We start from the raw sequence: 12099 nt of genomic DNA, 5'->3' as shown, positions 1-12099 counted from the left end.
CACCCGGGTTGCCATGTTCTCTTTCTCGGCAACTTTTGTTTTTCTCTCACTCTTGCCTTGATATCTCTCAGCAGGCACCACTGTGTGTGTCTGGTGATTTATTGGTCAAATTGCAGCTAATTAGCTGTGGCTGCACTAAAGCTATATACTGTTGCTCTGACTGCGACTGCGACTGCGACTGCGACTGCGACTGCGACTGTGACTGTGACTGACTGCTAAAGGCACCTATGCTACCTATACTGCGACCCATAGCCATGCTACACAGTAAATTCTGCCCAGTCTTCGTTGTTTTGTAATCTTATTCTGCTGAGGGGTCTAGGGCGGCGTCTCATCAGCCACAGCCAAGGGAAAATTGCTGATCTGTGACCCAGCATTCATTCTTTCCAGCTCCCGTGGTCTTCTTCCAAGGGCTAGCCTCGATCCCCGCCGTTTCGCTGGGAATCTGGGGGAGGCGAAGACGTGATGATGATTGCCATCAGGAAGGCAAAAAGAAAGAAGGGCTAGCCACATTGCCTATCCAATAGTCTTTCAACTAATCAAACTTGCTGCATTGTCAGGTCAGCCCATGGTATCCAAAAAGACTTCTCTCTCTCCCTTTTTTTTTTCTTTTCTCTCCTTCCCTCTCCTCTTCTCCCAACAGGCAGGCCCTCGTTGTCTTCCATTCTTCCAGCAACTTGGATAATTAGCTAGCGAGTCTACGGGGGGGCTTGGCCTGCGTCCACCTTATAGCACTTTAGCTTGGGTGAGGGGGAGCCGATCAACTACGACTTTGACCACGAGGAGGAGCGATCTAAACCACCAAACCAGGCCATGTCATTGTCAGTGCCAATGGTAACGAAGGGAAAGGAAGCCAAGAGAAAAGAAAAAAAAAGAAAAAAAAAAAACTAAAGGCATGTGGCCAAAGTTGAGGAGAAAGGAAGGGGGCTTTGGGCTCTAGTGCCCCAGAGCTCACTCAAAGCTCTGTTAGGTGCTGGCAGCACCAGCTGGCTGGCCGTTTCTCTTGTTCTCTCTCTTCCCTCACTCCCATTCTTTTTTTCTCCTTTTTGCTTTGCGACTGATTCATTGTTGTCTCTTTTGTCTTGTCAAGGGCTACAATGTTCGTTCAAGATTGATTGCCTATTTGGGATGGCTGATGTACGCCTAGACAGGGGGAAGAAGGGTGGGCGGATTGGGGAGGAAGCGGAGGGGGGATTGGGCTGTTCTTGTTGTGCCTCTTGCTATGAGCATGGCCAGTTTTTGAGGAAAAAAGGAAGGGCCTTAGGATTCGTTATTCGTTCGCGGTCTAGCCAGAGCACGGGAAGGGACGAAGGACATAAAAGTCAGCAACGAACAGCAAGAGATGGAGAATGAAGGAGGCAGAGGGAAGGGAGAGGGCCACTAACCAGGCAAAGCAAGGGTTGGCTTGTGACTTGTGAAGTGTAGACTAGAAACATCAGCGACTTGCATCAGCCCGGCGAGGCAGGCCCAGACCCAAGCCCAAGCCCAAGCCCCAGTCGGTCTTTTTGCTTCAATAAACAAGCATAAACTAAGCTGCAAACCCTGTGTAATCTGGTATCGGAGTTCTACGGGCTTTGCGTCCGGGCTCGGGCTGGGTGCATGGTAAGCCTGAGTGAAGTACGGATCCCACTCGACGACTTCTTTTTTCTCTTTTTTGTTTCTTTTTTTATAGATTTATACACACTCGCTCAACTTATTTCTATTCAATACTCCCTTGCGCCATGTCCGCACAGTTCACCACTTGCCAGTTTTTCAGCAGTATCATGTCAAGATAGTACATGGTGTTCAGCTTAGAGGCCCGGCCTAGCCTAGCCTAGCCCCTTCGCTTTCTCACTCTCAGGCTCACTCTCAGTCTCAGTCTCACCCTCACCCTCACCCTCACCCACCCCATACTCTGACCCCCGCCTTTCCGCTCCTTCTTCCCCGCATTTTTCATCAGTCCCGTTTCCATCTTCATTCTATCTTAGTCTGTTGTCATACGTTTGAAGATTTATGCATCGCCTTGAGGGCTAGGTCAGACAACGGATCTGTTTAGGCTTGTTTCTGGGGAAGTCCATCTGGAGATGGAGACATTTGCATCTATGTATGCACAAGTATAGGGGAAGCTGTATAGGCCTATATATGCAAGCGCACATCATATTTGCTTCGTTACATGGTAGGTGGGCCAGATAAATACGAAGTCCATGGGCGGCGATGACAGCAAACAAACTGACAGAGGAACCGTCAGACAGAGTTACTGAATCTGGGGCTGCAATCCAGGCACATTCGCGCTCGAATCTGTCATCGTAGTTGTGTACTCTTTTTAATGTCGGCTAGCCTGCCCTCGTGATCTTTCTCCCCAGGCCTCTTTCCTTCCTTTTCCCTCGTCTGCCTTCGTCTCCTCAGGCCTGCAATATTCTCGCTTTACACACCGCATAGCATGACATAATGCATAGTGCGTACACATACAGAGCACCCATGTGTCTGCCCTTTTTTTTCTAAGACCCAACACCACCCTCGCTGCCTCCGCTCCCCTCCTCAACTACCTGTTCTCTTTGTCGTCCGCCGCTGTTGTCGACTCGTGTAAGACGAAATCCCTCGAGGTACCTGGGTACCTGGGTCCCCCGGCTAGGCGGGGGCACGGAGGAAACTCGTCCCAAATAGGAAAACAGTCTTCGTTGGTATCCAACAGCCCTTTTTCCCTTGTTTTCTCGTTTTTCCACGTCTGGGATTCCAGGATCTGGATCGATTGTGGGGTGGAGAGTCAGGTCAGGTCATGCATGTCTAAGAAGAAAGAAGAAACAAGGGAGGAGGATGAGCAGGAGCAGAGCGGTTATAGGGCCACACCCTTAAAGGAGTGAAAATACCCCACAAATTGAGACTTCTTGGTCCTGGCTCCTTGTCCAAGTCGGACACAACAAAACCCGAATTATCAAACAAACCACTACTAAACCGGAGAGAGAAAAAGGCAAAGGAAAATAGCGAGGATGCCGAAGTCACTCTCTGAAAGAAAATGCAAGGGGGGGGGGAAGGGAAGAGAAGAGAAGAAGCAAGGTAAAAAAAAAAGGCGTTGGGGTTAGCTGGATATGCTGTGACAATGGCGTGTGATTTCCGGATGTTGACCAGCAAACTCTGGACATGTATCTCCGCCGTCGTCGTCGTCGTTGCCAATGCCCTGTTTCGAGCAGCGAAGAAAATCACCCGGAACCAAGTGTTGGGGCCTCGATATTAGCTGAAATCCTCTTCCCCTCCCCCGTTCTCCTCCATCTCCTCCTTCCCATTACCTTTGCTTACACCCAGGACATCACCATCAGCTCCCTCTTGAGGCCGAGTTTCGTGTCTTTTCCCGATCTCTTCGCCAATGAGCGCTTCCAGCTGTCTAGGTGAAATATCAGCCCCATTGTTGACGGCCTGGAGATACGCCTGCAAAAAAGAATCCTCAAACTGAGCTGCAGCCTGTGTCACGAAACTAGATTAGCATGCATGTGTAACAAGCCAGCTGGCTAAAGAAGTATGGAGGAAACACGCAGAGGAGATGCAAGGCTGCCAGATGAACAGGTGTGCCCGGGTGTTTCAATACATTACATAGACTAGCTTCCTGGCAACCTTGGCTCTACCCAAGACTTACCGCGCTTTCAAAATATTGCGTTGCTGTTTGGATCAGTTGTGCTTCTGTGTATGCAAACTGTGCCGCCAGTGCATATGTGTAGGGCTTGTCGTCCCATAGTTCCTCGTGCTTGGTAATATCAAAGTTGCGCAGAATGTCATCAACACTAAGCTCGGCCTTCATCATCTGTATCGCCCTGAAGTTGATAACTGGCCAAATAGCCAGATCTTTCAGCAGGCTTTCGATATCCATGGCCTTGCCAGTAATATCCTCATCATCTAGAAACATGTGTAACTCCTGCCTTCCCTCCAGGTCCTGTGCCACCTGGAAGGTTAGGCCATCTTCGGCATTTAGCGCCGAGAGATACGCATACGGGCACTCCCAGTACCTCTGGCCCCTCTCATATTCAGCTAGGTCATTGGGCAGTGTGATGCGCAGCTGTGGAGTGCGTGTCTTAAACACTGCGTGCTTGGCACCAGCCAATGGGTCTGTGGTGGCGAAGTGGAACGGTAGTGTGATGGGACGCACAGCAGAGTCCATATCAAACATGCCATAGGCAAATAGGTACTCTGCGGCGCTGCGGTCGGCGCCGTAGTTGATGCAAATCTCCTCACCCTTGGCTACGGTAGCGCCTGGCCTCAGCATCAATACAACATCGCCCGTGGCAGACTCACGGTCCCAATAAGCATTATGGTTAGTAGCGTTGTGATTAGCCATGTCAAGAACAGGAACCATACAAGTTCCAAGACCGGGGATTTCAAGGGCCCGCGAGCGGAACCAGGCATCAGCCAGTTGCCAGTCACGGAGGGCGATGCCAGCGGGCGAGAACGAAATGTCTTGCAAAAACAAAAGGTCCTGAGATATCTGCACCAAGCGGTCGTATTCGTGTTCTAGGACATTAAGCTTAGCCTGTACAGGCTCGGCGAGCTCAGTGCCGTGTAGCAAAGGAATATGAGATGCGGGCCAGAGCGTGGGAGTGGGGATATCCTCAGGGAGGAACTTGACATATTCCGTCCAGGGCGAGGGCAGAATGGAGATGTCATGCCGCGAGTTGATGCGGTGGAACATCAGATAGAGAACAAACTTTTCGCGTTGTGACTAGGGCGGATGTTAGGACCAAGTCACCGAGCTACGCCTCCGTCAACTCCAGCTTTCCTTTCAGGATACTAACCGCTTGGCCATAAGCCTCGAGCAATTGCCGGAACTTTGGCTCGACCTTAGCGTACTCTTCAATAGCCAGATGGCTGAGCACAACATCCTCTGGGACTCTCAGGACAGGCAGATCGTTGAAGGATCCAGTGACTTCATGCTGAGGCCCGACAATGTCCTGGACAGCCAAAATGCCATAGCCAATCTCCGGGCTGATTTTGGTCACATTCACATTATTGAGATTCAAGTTATTAAGACGGCTCCAGGTAGGAAGAACTTCGGGATTGAGCTTTGGCGCGGGGTCCGGGAGTAGAATTGGCATTTTGGGTCTGGTGGTGGCGATGAGCAATGGAAGAAGGTTTCTATTGAAATGTTTGATAGATGCCTTGTTGCCTTGTAGCCTCGCAGCCTTGCCTTTATATTGATGGCAAATTGGTACGGAGTGACATCCAAGTGACGGGTAGATAGCAAACGGTGTGACGGCGAAAAAAGCCAAGATCCCACAAGGTGAGCGAAGAAGATCCACTTTTGAAACGGCAGTAGACGGAGAACGAGAAGCAGCCCCACAACTACACGGCAGTTTGTAGACTAGCGTTTTCAGAGCCTGCGTTTTAGGAATGGCTAAGGGCCAGGCGTGTGTGGTGGTCTTCGTATGAGAACGCCTACCTGCAGAAACCTGCGTTTTAGCTCAGCCCATTTTTCCCTGTGCACCCGCGTTTCGATCGGACCACTTTCTTTTTTCCCTCTTTTTTATCTAACCGGCGTTTAATTCAAGGTGGGGCTAAAAATTAAAGCCTTGTCTTATCGTGCATGACCTGGCTTGCATTTTCCCATCTTGACCATAGAAAATATCTTTCTTTTTGCTATCTTCCTCTGTGTCATAGACCCTCGTATGCTTGCCGCATTGCTTGGTATTTAGTCTTCTTCTGCAGGACTAACAGGTTACTGTGTCGCGTCGCTGCCTGCCTCTTTTGTCTTTGTCTTTGCCCTACCCTCCGCATTCTCGGCCAGCTCTTCTCCCCCATACCGTCCGCCATGGCCCGTGATCCGTTAATCGGTCTAGTCGGCAAGCCGTCCGCTGGCAAAAGCACGACGCTGAACTCCCTAACCGACGCTTCTTCCAAAGTCGGTAGGTGTCTTTCCTTTCTGTCTCCCCCTGTCTCTTTTACCCATGGCGAGCATATTACCCTCCTACCCTTCTCCTCTTCTCTCGCTTGGCAATAGGCTCGGCTCCTATAACTAACCTCACTTCAGGGAACTTTCCGTATGCCCAAATTCTTATTTTATGCGTGAACAAGCTCTAGACGACGCCCGCTAACAGACACCTCCTCTGTGCTTTTATGCGCTACCGCCCAATAGCTTCACCACCATCGATCCACAACGCGCTATAGGCTACCTGCAAATTGAATGCGCTTGTGCGCGCTTCAACCTGCAAGAAAAATGCAAGCCCAATTATGGATCCTGCGACAATGGTCGCCGCTCAGTGCCCATTGAGCTGCTCGATGTGGCCGGCCTTGTTCCCGGCGCTCACCAGGGCCGCGGTTTGGGCAACAAATTCCTGGACGATCTGCGACACGCCGACGCCCTAATCCACGTGGTGGATGTCTCGGGCACTGTGGATGCCGAGGGAAAGGAAACGCGGGGTTATGACCCATCAGTCGATATTGCTTGGCTGCGTTCCGAGATTGTGGCTTGGGTTAAAGGCAATCTAATGGAGCGTTGGCCCAGTATTCGCCGCCGCCACATGGCCACCAAGTCGTCGGCAGTCGACACACTTCGAGCGCAGTTTGGCGGTTACGGCGCTAATCTCAAACTAGTCCAGCGAGCCCTCGACCGCTCGGGAGTCAAAGAAGCCCTGGAAGAGTGGGACGACGACACTATTGATGTGATTGTCAACTCATTTATTGACGAAAAGTTCCCCACAGTCATTGCATTGAATAAAATCGACCACGCCGACGCCGACAAGAACATTGCCAAAATCGCTAAACAGCAAGACCCCAACACACTTGTGCTATGCTCGGCAGTCAGCGAAGTATTCCTACGCAAAATGGTCAAGCAGGGATATATAAAGTACACAGAGGGCAGCGAGTTCGTGGACACGCGCGACGACTTGATTGCTGACGGCGACGAGCTTGGAGGCGGGCTCAAAGAGCTAGACGATAAAAACAAAGCGCGCATCGAGAACCTCAAGGACATGGTTCTCTACCGGTTTGGATCCACAGGAGTGGTTCGTGTGCTGCAAAAGGCAGCCGAGGTGCTAGGCCTAGTGCCAGTGTTCCCCGTACGCAGCATTTCGACGTTTGGGTCGGCAGGCGTGGGAGACACCAAGGCCGTGTTCCGTGATTGCGTGCTGATTAAGAAAAACTCGACGGTAGCCGATGTGGCGCGCAAAGTCATGGGCGATGCACCTATTGCCTTTGTCGAAGGACTCGGCGGCCTAAGAGTGTCAGAGGATGACGCAGTAGCACCAGGCAAAAATGACGTAAGTTTAAGACACAACGGTGGAGAGAAGGGATCAGGATTGAGCACAAGACTGCAGCGCAATACAATGCTAAGGACTAGAACAATGAGGGCTGTTTTGCTAACATTGGGACACAGATCTTGTCATTCAAAGTGGGCAGAGGGCAATAGAGAGGAGGGGCAGAGAGCGGGGAAAACAGGGCGGGGAAAGCAGGACAGAGAGGCAGATCGACCTAATGGGGGTACCGCTACTGTCACTTCTGGGTCGCAGGATCACCTGCACATCTAGACATGTACAAGAAAATCACACGTGCCGGCGGCCTCACGGGGAAGAGAAGGGAAAGGTGGGGTATTGGTGTATAGTAGAGGAGGGGCAAAGCACGCAGAGCAGAGAGCAGGGAACAGGAAGCAGGGAGCGGAAAGTGGAAACGAAGCGGAGGTGGAAGCAAAGTTTCTCCTGCGGAAAAAAAGAAGACGAATCAGGCGAAGACAAGCATGTTGGCCGACGTTTTGTGCTACTGCACTACTATTATGCATCTAATTACCCAGAGTTAGGAGCCCGGAAGACCCGGGGGGCGGATGGAAGCAAAGAATATAGAACAGAAAACAAATCCGAAATACGAAGCCAAGAGAATAAGACACACAAAACGGGGCGACAGTTGCCACTCTTAGCGGAGAGACAGACAGACTTGGCGTGATGATTAGGTTCTGTGGATCTAATAAGTCGAGTAAATAAGTCGAGTCGGACACTTCTTACTAGAGTAAGCGATAACCGGATCAGAGCTCTACAACTAAACAACCTTTCACAGCAACAAGTACAGAACGAGACTATGACGTCATCAGATATCAAGTTTATTTTCAAAACCAATACCAGATGGGGGAAAAAAAAAAAACTAAATACAGGAGAGCCCAGGGGTACGAAAGAGAAATAGCATCAGGTATAAAAAGAGGAAAAAAAAAAAAGAGCAGACAAGGGAATGGGAGTTGAAGAAATTGAGGAAAACGGAGGTCACAACCAATACATGGAACAGCAAAAAAAAAAAAAAAAAAAAAAAAGTAGGAGGCTGGGCAAGAAACGAACATGGACAAGACACATAGCGCAGGAGGGGGTCGAAAACAGAGACAGATCTTTGGGTGGTGTGATATGGGCTTGTCAAATGATCTCTTTTATCTCGTCCGTATCGCTCACTTTCCGGGCTTCCGCAGCGCAGCGGTCATGTTAGCAGCGAGCCTTTGGTCGATAAAAACGGCCCAACACACGGGGCACATGCTGCAACCTGCAGCGCATAGCGTACAGCATGCGGGTTTCGTTGTTATGCGGCGGTGTGTTTTGCGCTGAGCTTGGTATCAGTGCACCAGTGTACATGCCCTTTCATCCTTGTTTCTGCATCCCATCGCAACGCCACGCTGGGGGCTTTTTCTGGGTTTTCTTAGACCGGATCAGGGTATTAAGGAGGTATAGAGAGAAGTGCGTTGAGGGCAAGTCATGAGCAGCATCGTCGGAGGAACTCGGAGGGGGCGTAAGCAAGGCGATAAAGCGACGTCGTAAAATAAACAAAAGCGGTGGAGGACAGGATTAATATTTCAAAATGATGTATAGCGCATGGATGATGCCAGGAATGTAACCTGATAGGAAGAGAGAGAGTTAGCCAAGAAAACGGGGTTAGGTAAGCAGGCAAACACCATGTCCTGCTGATTGGTTGATGATGGCATCACGTGACTCCATAAGACACAGGCCGAACCAGTTATAGTTATAGTTCTCCTAGGCGGTGGGAGCGAAAGAGGAAAAGGCGCTTTTGACGAGGGCAAATTAGAAAAAAACTCACCCAAGATGGTCAGCAGGATGTTAATGCAGAGGTCAGCACCGCAGCCGCGCTCCAGGAAGACACCAATGGGGGGCAGGATGATGGCAAGAATAATCTTGCAGATATCGCTGTGAAGAAAAGAACAAGGGTTAGCTGTGAAAGGGTTAAGGCAACGGGCGAGAGAAAAGGATCGCGAGAGCGTCGAGCAAGCTTGATCAAGCTCTGTTAACGTTTCTCCCAGCTCTAGCTAGAGCAAGCTTAGCAGGCATCGCAAGCTTCGCAAGCTTGCTACAGAAAAGGGCGAGAAAAGCAAACGAAGGAAAAGACAAACTCACCTAGCAGTGAAAGGCATGGTGGGCGGGAACAAAGACTGTGATAATCGACTTTGAAACTAAAGCGAGATTTGGATGAAGGTTTATGAGTATGAATATGAGCTTGTTGAGATGAAAATAAAACGCGAGACAACAGACAGGAGAAGATGAGAGCAGAGGGGGAAAGGCTGGGATAGATATAAGTGCTGCCTAAATATGCTAAATTCCGGGAATTAAAAAAAAAGAAATTAATTTTTATTTTATTCTTTCTGTCTGCCTTGGAGACAAAATGCCGAGCCTGGAACCTCTTGCTTAGTAGTAACAGATTTAGTAACATCTCGCGCCTCGCGCTTTGGGTAGCTAATTCTTTATTTTATCTTATTTATGGTTTTCTGCTTCTCCTTACTCCTAATGAGATCTGACAAGCAGCCCCCATCGCAAATGCGACCAACCCTTGGAGATTTTGCAGTTTCGCCCTCTACTCATGGTGGTCGTTTCTTTGCTCTTCCCATCCACGGTCCTCTTGTGCGACAACCCGAGCGAGCCCAAGCTGGAAAGCCTAAAAGCCAGAGCCAAGTCTTAAAAAACGAAGCCCAAGTCCGCGTGCTGACTTGACTCGACCCGACTCTACTTCAATTCCTCCTAGAGCACTGACAAAAACTAGGCTTGAGACGATAAGACTGGGAAGCCCGACACAGGCAGACAAAACAAGCTTAGCCTCGGAAGCCCAAGGCCCACAAGAGAAGCAAGCTCAAACCCCCAGGGCAGCCAAAAGAATAGCAACAAGACAACTCCATCAACTCTGTATCCGTCGTGTCCAGCTGCATGCAGTTATCCCAGTGGTTAACTGAGCTATCTCTCCCGCGCCACGCCTAATACCATGCCGCCGTGCCATATCCACCGACCCACCCACGCATCCGTCGTCGGCCTCTACAGCGTGACAGGCTAAAAGAATTTGCCATCAAGTTCCCGCCAAGTTTGTTTCAATTGGGGCAAGATCCGTCTGCATGCGGCGGCGTGTCTATTTGTCTTGTCTGTGTCGGTCCGGTTCTCTGTTTGTCTCCCTAGCCAAGTGCCCCTCCCGGCCCAAAACATTGCATTCTTGCAGAGCCCCTAGAGTACATACCAAAAACCTGCCTAGCTCCTCGTCATCATTGTCGTGTGGTTGTCGTTGTTCATCCAACCACCTGCCTCATTTCGTCGTGCCTAGAAGTGCCTTGCCCATGCCAAGCCCAGAAATGCAGCAGCTGGTCACAGAGCTTGGATAGCTACATGCCACTTGCGCCGCTTAATGTGTGGCTGAGGCATGAACAATAAATGTGGGGCCCCTATATGCCTGGCGTCGACCTAGGGTTAGCATATGCATACGTCAGACTGTGGCTCATGACATCACCAGGGTTATCTCGGTATTATGCAACCCACAACTGGCTGGCTGGCTGAGAAACCTTCTCCACTTCTTCCCCACAAGTTGGATACCGCCGGGTCCCGGGCTTGTAGCAAATCTGTAAAGCGCTATGCTCTCCGGAGATCAACCAAAGCCTTCAGGATTGCACCACAGCAACACGAGTTGACATCCCGAGGGTGGCTGTTATCCTCACCCTCCTAGTTAACCTTATCGTGCCTCAACCCAAAACTTCCTTCAACCATCCCATCCACCCCAGGGCTCAGTATGCCATAAACCCTAGCCTATAGGGTTAAATGTGCCTGGAGAAAATACGAGGACCAAATATCAGCCCATTCGCCAGGTAGGGCCTGCAACTCATTGCCCTGATTGGCTAGGTCCGCCCGTTAGGTGGGTCCACATAGCACCACCCTCGCACGACTTACACACCACTTTGGTCACAGGTCAACTCCGGACTTTCATGCTGTTTATATTGATTTCAGCAAGTTGACTTACTCACTTGTGAGTGAATGTGCAGAACTGCACTTCCAAATATCGAGTTTTCCCGATCAATGGCCTGATCGTAGCCAAGGAGTGTTATTGTTGACGACCCTCCTAGTCCTGTCTTTTCCGACGATTCTATGAGGTGCCCAGGACAACAGGCATAAGGAGCCTAGTCTCGGTATGTAGTAAGGAGAAGATGTGCAAGTATATATTGCATAGTATCTCGTCCTACCACGTCTGTCTGCTTTCTGTTTCTTCCAGCCGCTCATAGCCTTATTGCTTGTGTATCTTTACATTATAACCGTACACTGTACGCATTTGCATTTTATACTTTGCGCCTTGTTCTTCGCATTGCAATACCTCGCCTACAACCTTATCTCGTCTCATAGACCTGTCAAACCATCTTTAACCAACCATGTCTCCTGCTCTCTCTGCCGCCGCCCGCACCTCTGCTCGCTTTGCCAGCAGCCGTCAATTCTCTCTGCTCACCTCCATGCGGAATGTGGCCCGCTCGTTTGAGCCGCACCCCTTCCAGCGTTTGCCTGTGTCACATGCATCAGCCCGGCCCGACTACTCGGCGCTGATGAAGCGAATCGGTGGCCAGACTATGGTGTATGTAACTGCCCATTCCCCGCCCTTGTCATTTCTCTCTCATAAGATATGGTCTTTCTTTTACCTGTACCCCATATAACGCCCGCTACGCTTCACCCCCCCCTCCCCCATATTGCCTATTCCATTTTTTTTCTTAGTACTAACACTGTGGCTTTACTATGCAGTTTCGTGCCTGCCTTTGCCACTATCATGGCGTGGCCACTGGTTGCTTCCCAGTTCCTTGATGGACACGTGATGTAGACCATCTTAAGAGAACTGCTGGATAGAAATGTGTCATGCTCTGCGCGCCTTGTT

At 50.3% G+C, this 12099-nt stretch overlaps 3 protein-coding genes across 3 annotated transcripts; 2 read left to right on the top strand and 1 right to left on the bottom strand.

Annotated features, from left to right (window-relative positions):
• Positions 1 to 3204: 3204 nt before the first annotated feature.
• HOO65_090316 (SET domain-containing protein 8) lies at positions 3205 to 5054 on the bottom strand (the record flags this gene model as incomplete). The annotated part of the gene is made up of 3 exons (XM_071004493.1): positions 3205 to 3432; positions 3605 to 4681; positions 4755 to 5054. The coding sequence occupies 3 exons, from the start codon at positions 5052 to 5054 to the stop codon at positions 3205 to 3207; spliced, it is 1605 nt and encodes a 534-aa protein (XP_070856202.1).
• Positions 5055 to 5767: 713 nt separating this feature from the next.
• Positions 5768 to 7481, top strand: HOO65_090315 (putative GTP-binding protein YGR210C; the record flags this gene model as incomplete). Its single annotated transcript, XM_071004502.1, has 4 exons — positions 5768 to 5861; positions 5987 to 5996; positions 6092 to 7214; positions 7347 to 7481. 4 exons carry the CDS (start codon positions 5768 to 5770, stop codon positions 7479 to 7481), a joined length of 1362 nt encoding a protein of 453 aa, XP_070856201.1.
• A 4127-nt stretch (positions 7482 to 11608) lies between these two features.
• On the top strand, positions 11609 to 12045 carry HOO65_090314 (uncharacterized protein; the record flags this gene model as incomplete). Its single annotated transcript, XM_071004629.1, has 2 exons — positions 11609 to 11805; positions 11970 to 12045. The coding sequence occupies 2 exons, from the start codon at positions 11609 to 11611 to the stop codon at positions 12043 to 12045; spliced, it is 273 nt and encodes a 90-aa protein (XP_070856200.1).
• Positions 12046 to 12099: the final 54 nt, after the last annotated feature.

The sequence above is a fragment of the Ceratocystis lukuohia genome (genome assembly GCF_044167205.1).
Source record: "Ceratocystis lukuohia strain C4212 chromosome Unknown Supercontig9_pilon, whole genome shotgun sequence".
Taxonomy (NCBI): Eukaryota; Fungi; Ascomycota; class Sordariomycetes; order Microascales; family Ceratocystidaceae; genus Ceratocystis; species Ceratocystis lukuohia.
This window is presented reverse-complemented; position numbering and strand designations above follow the sequence as displayed.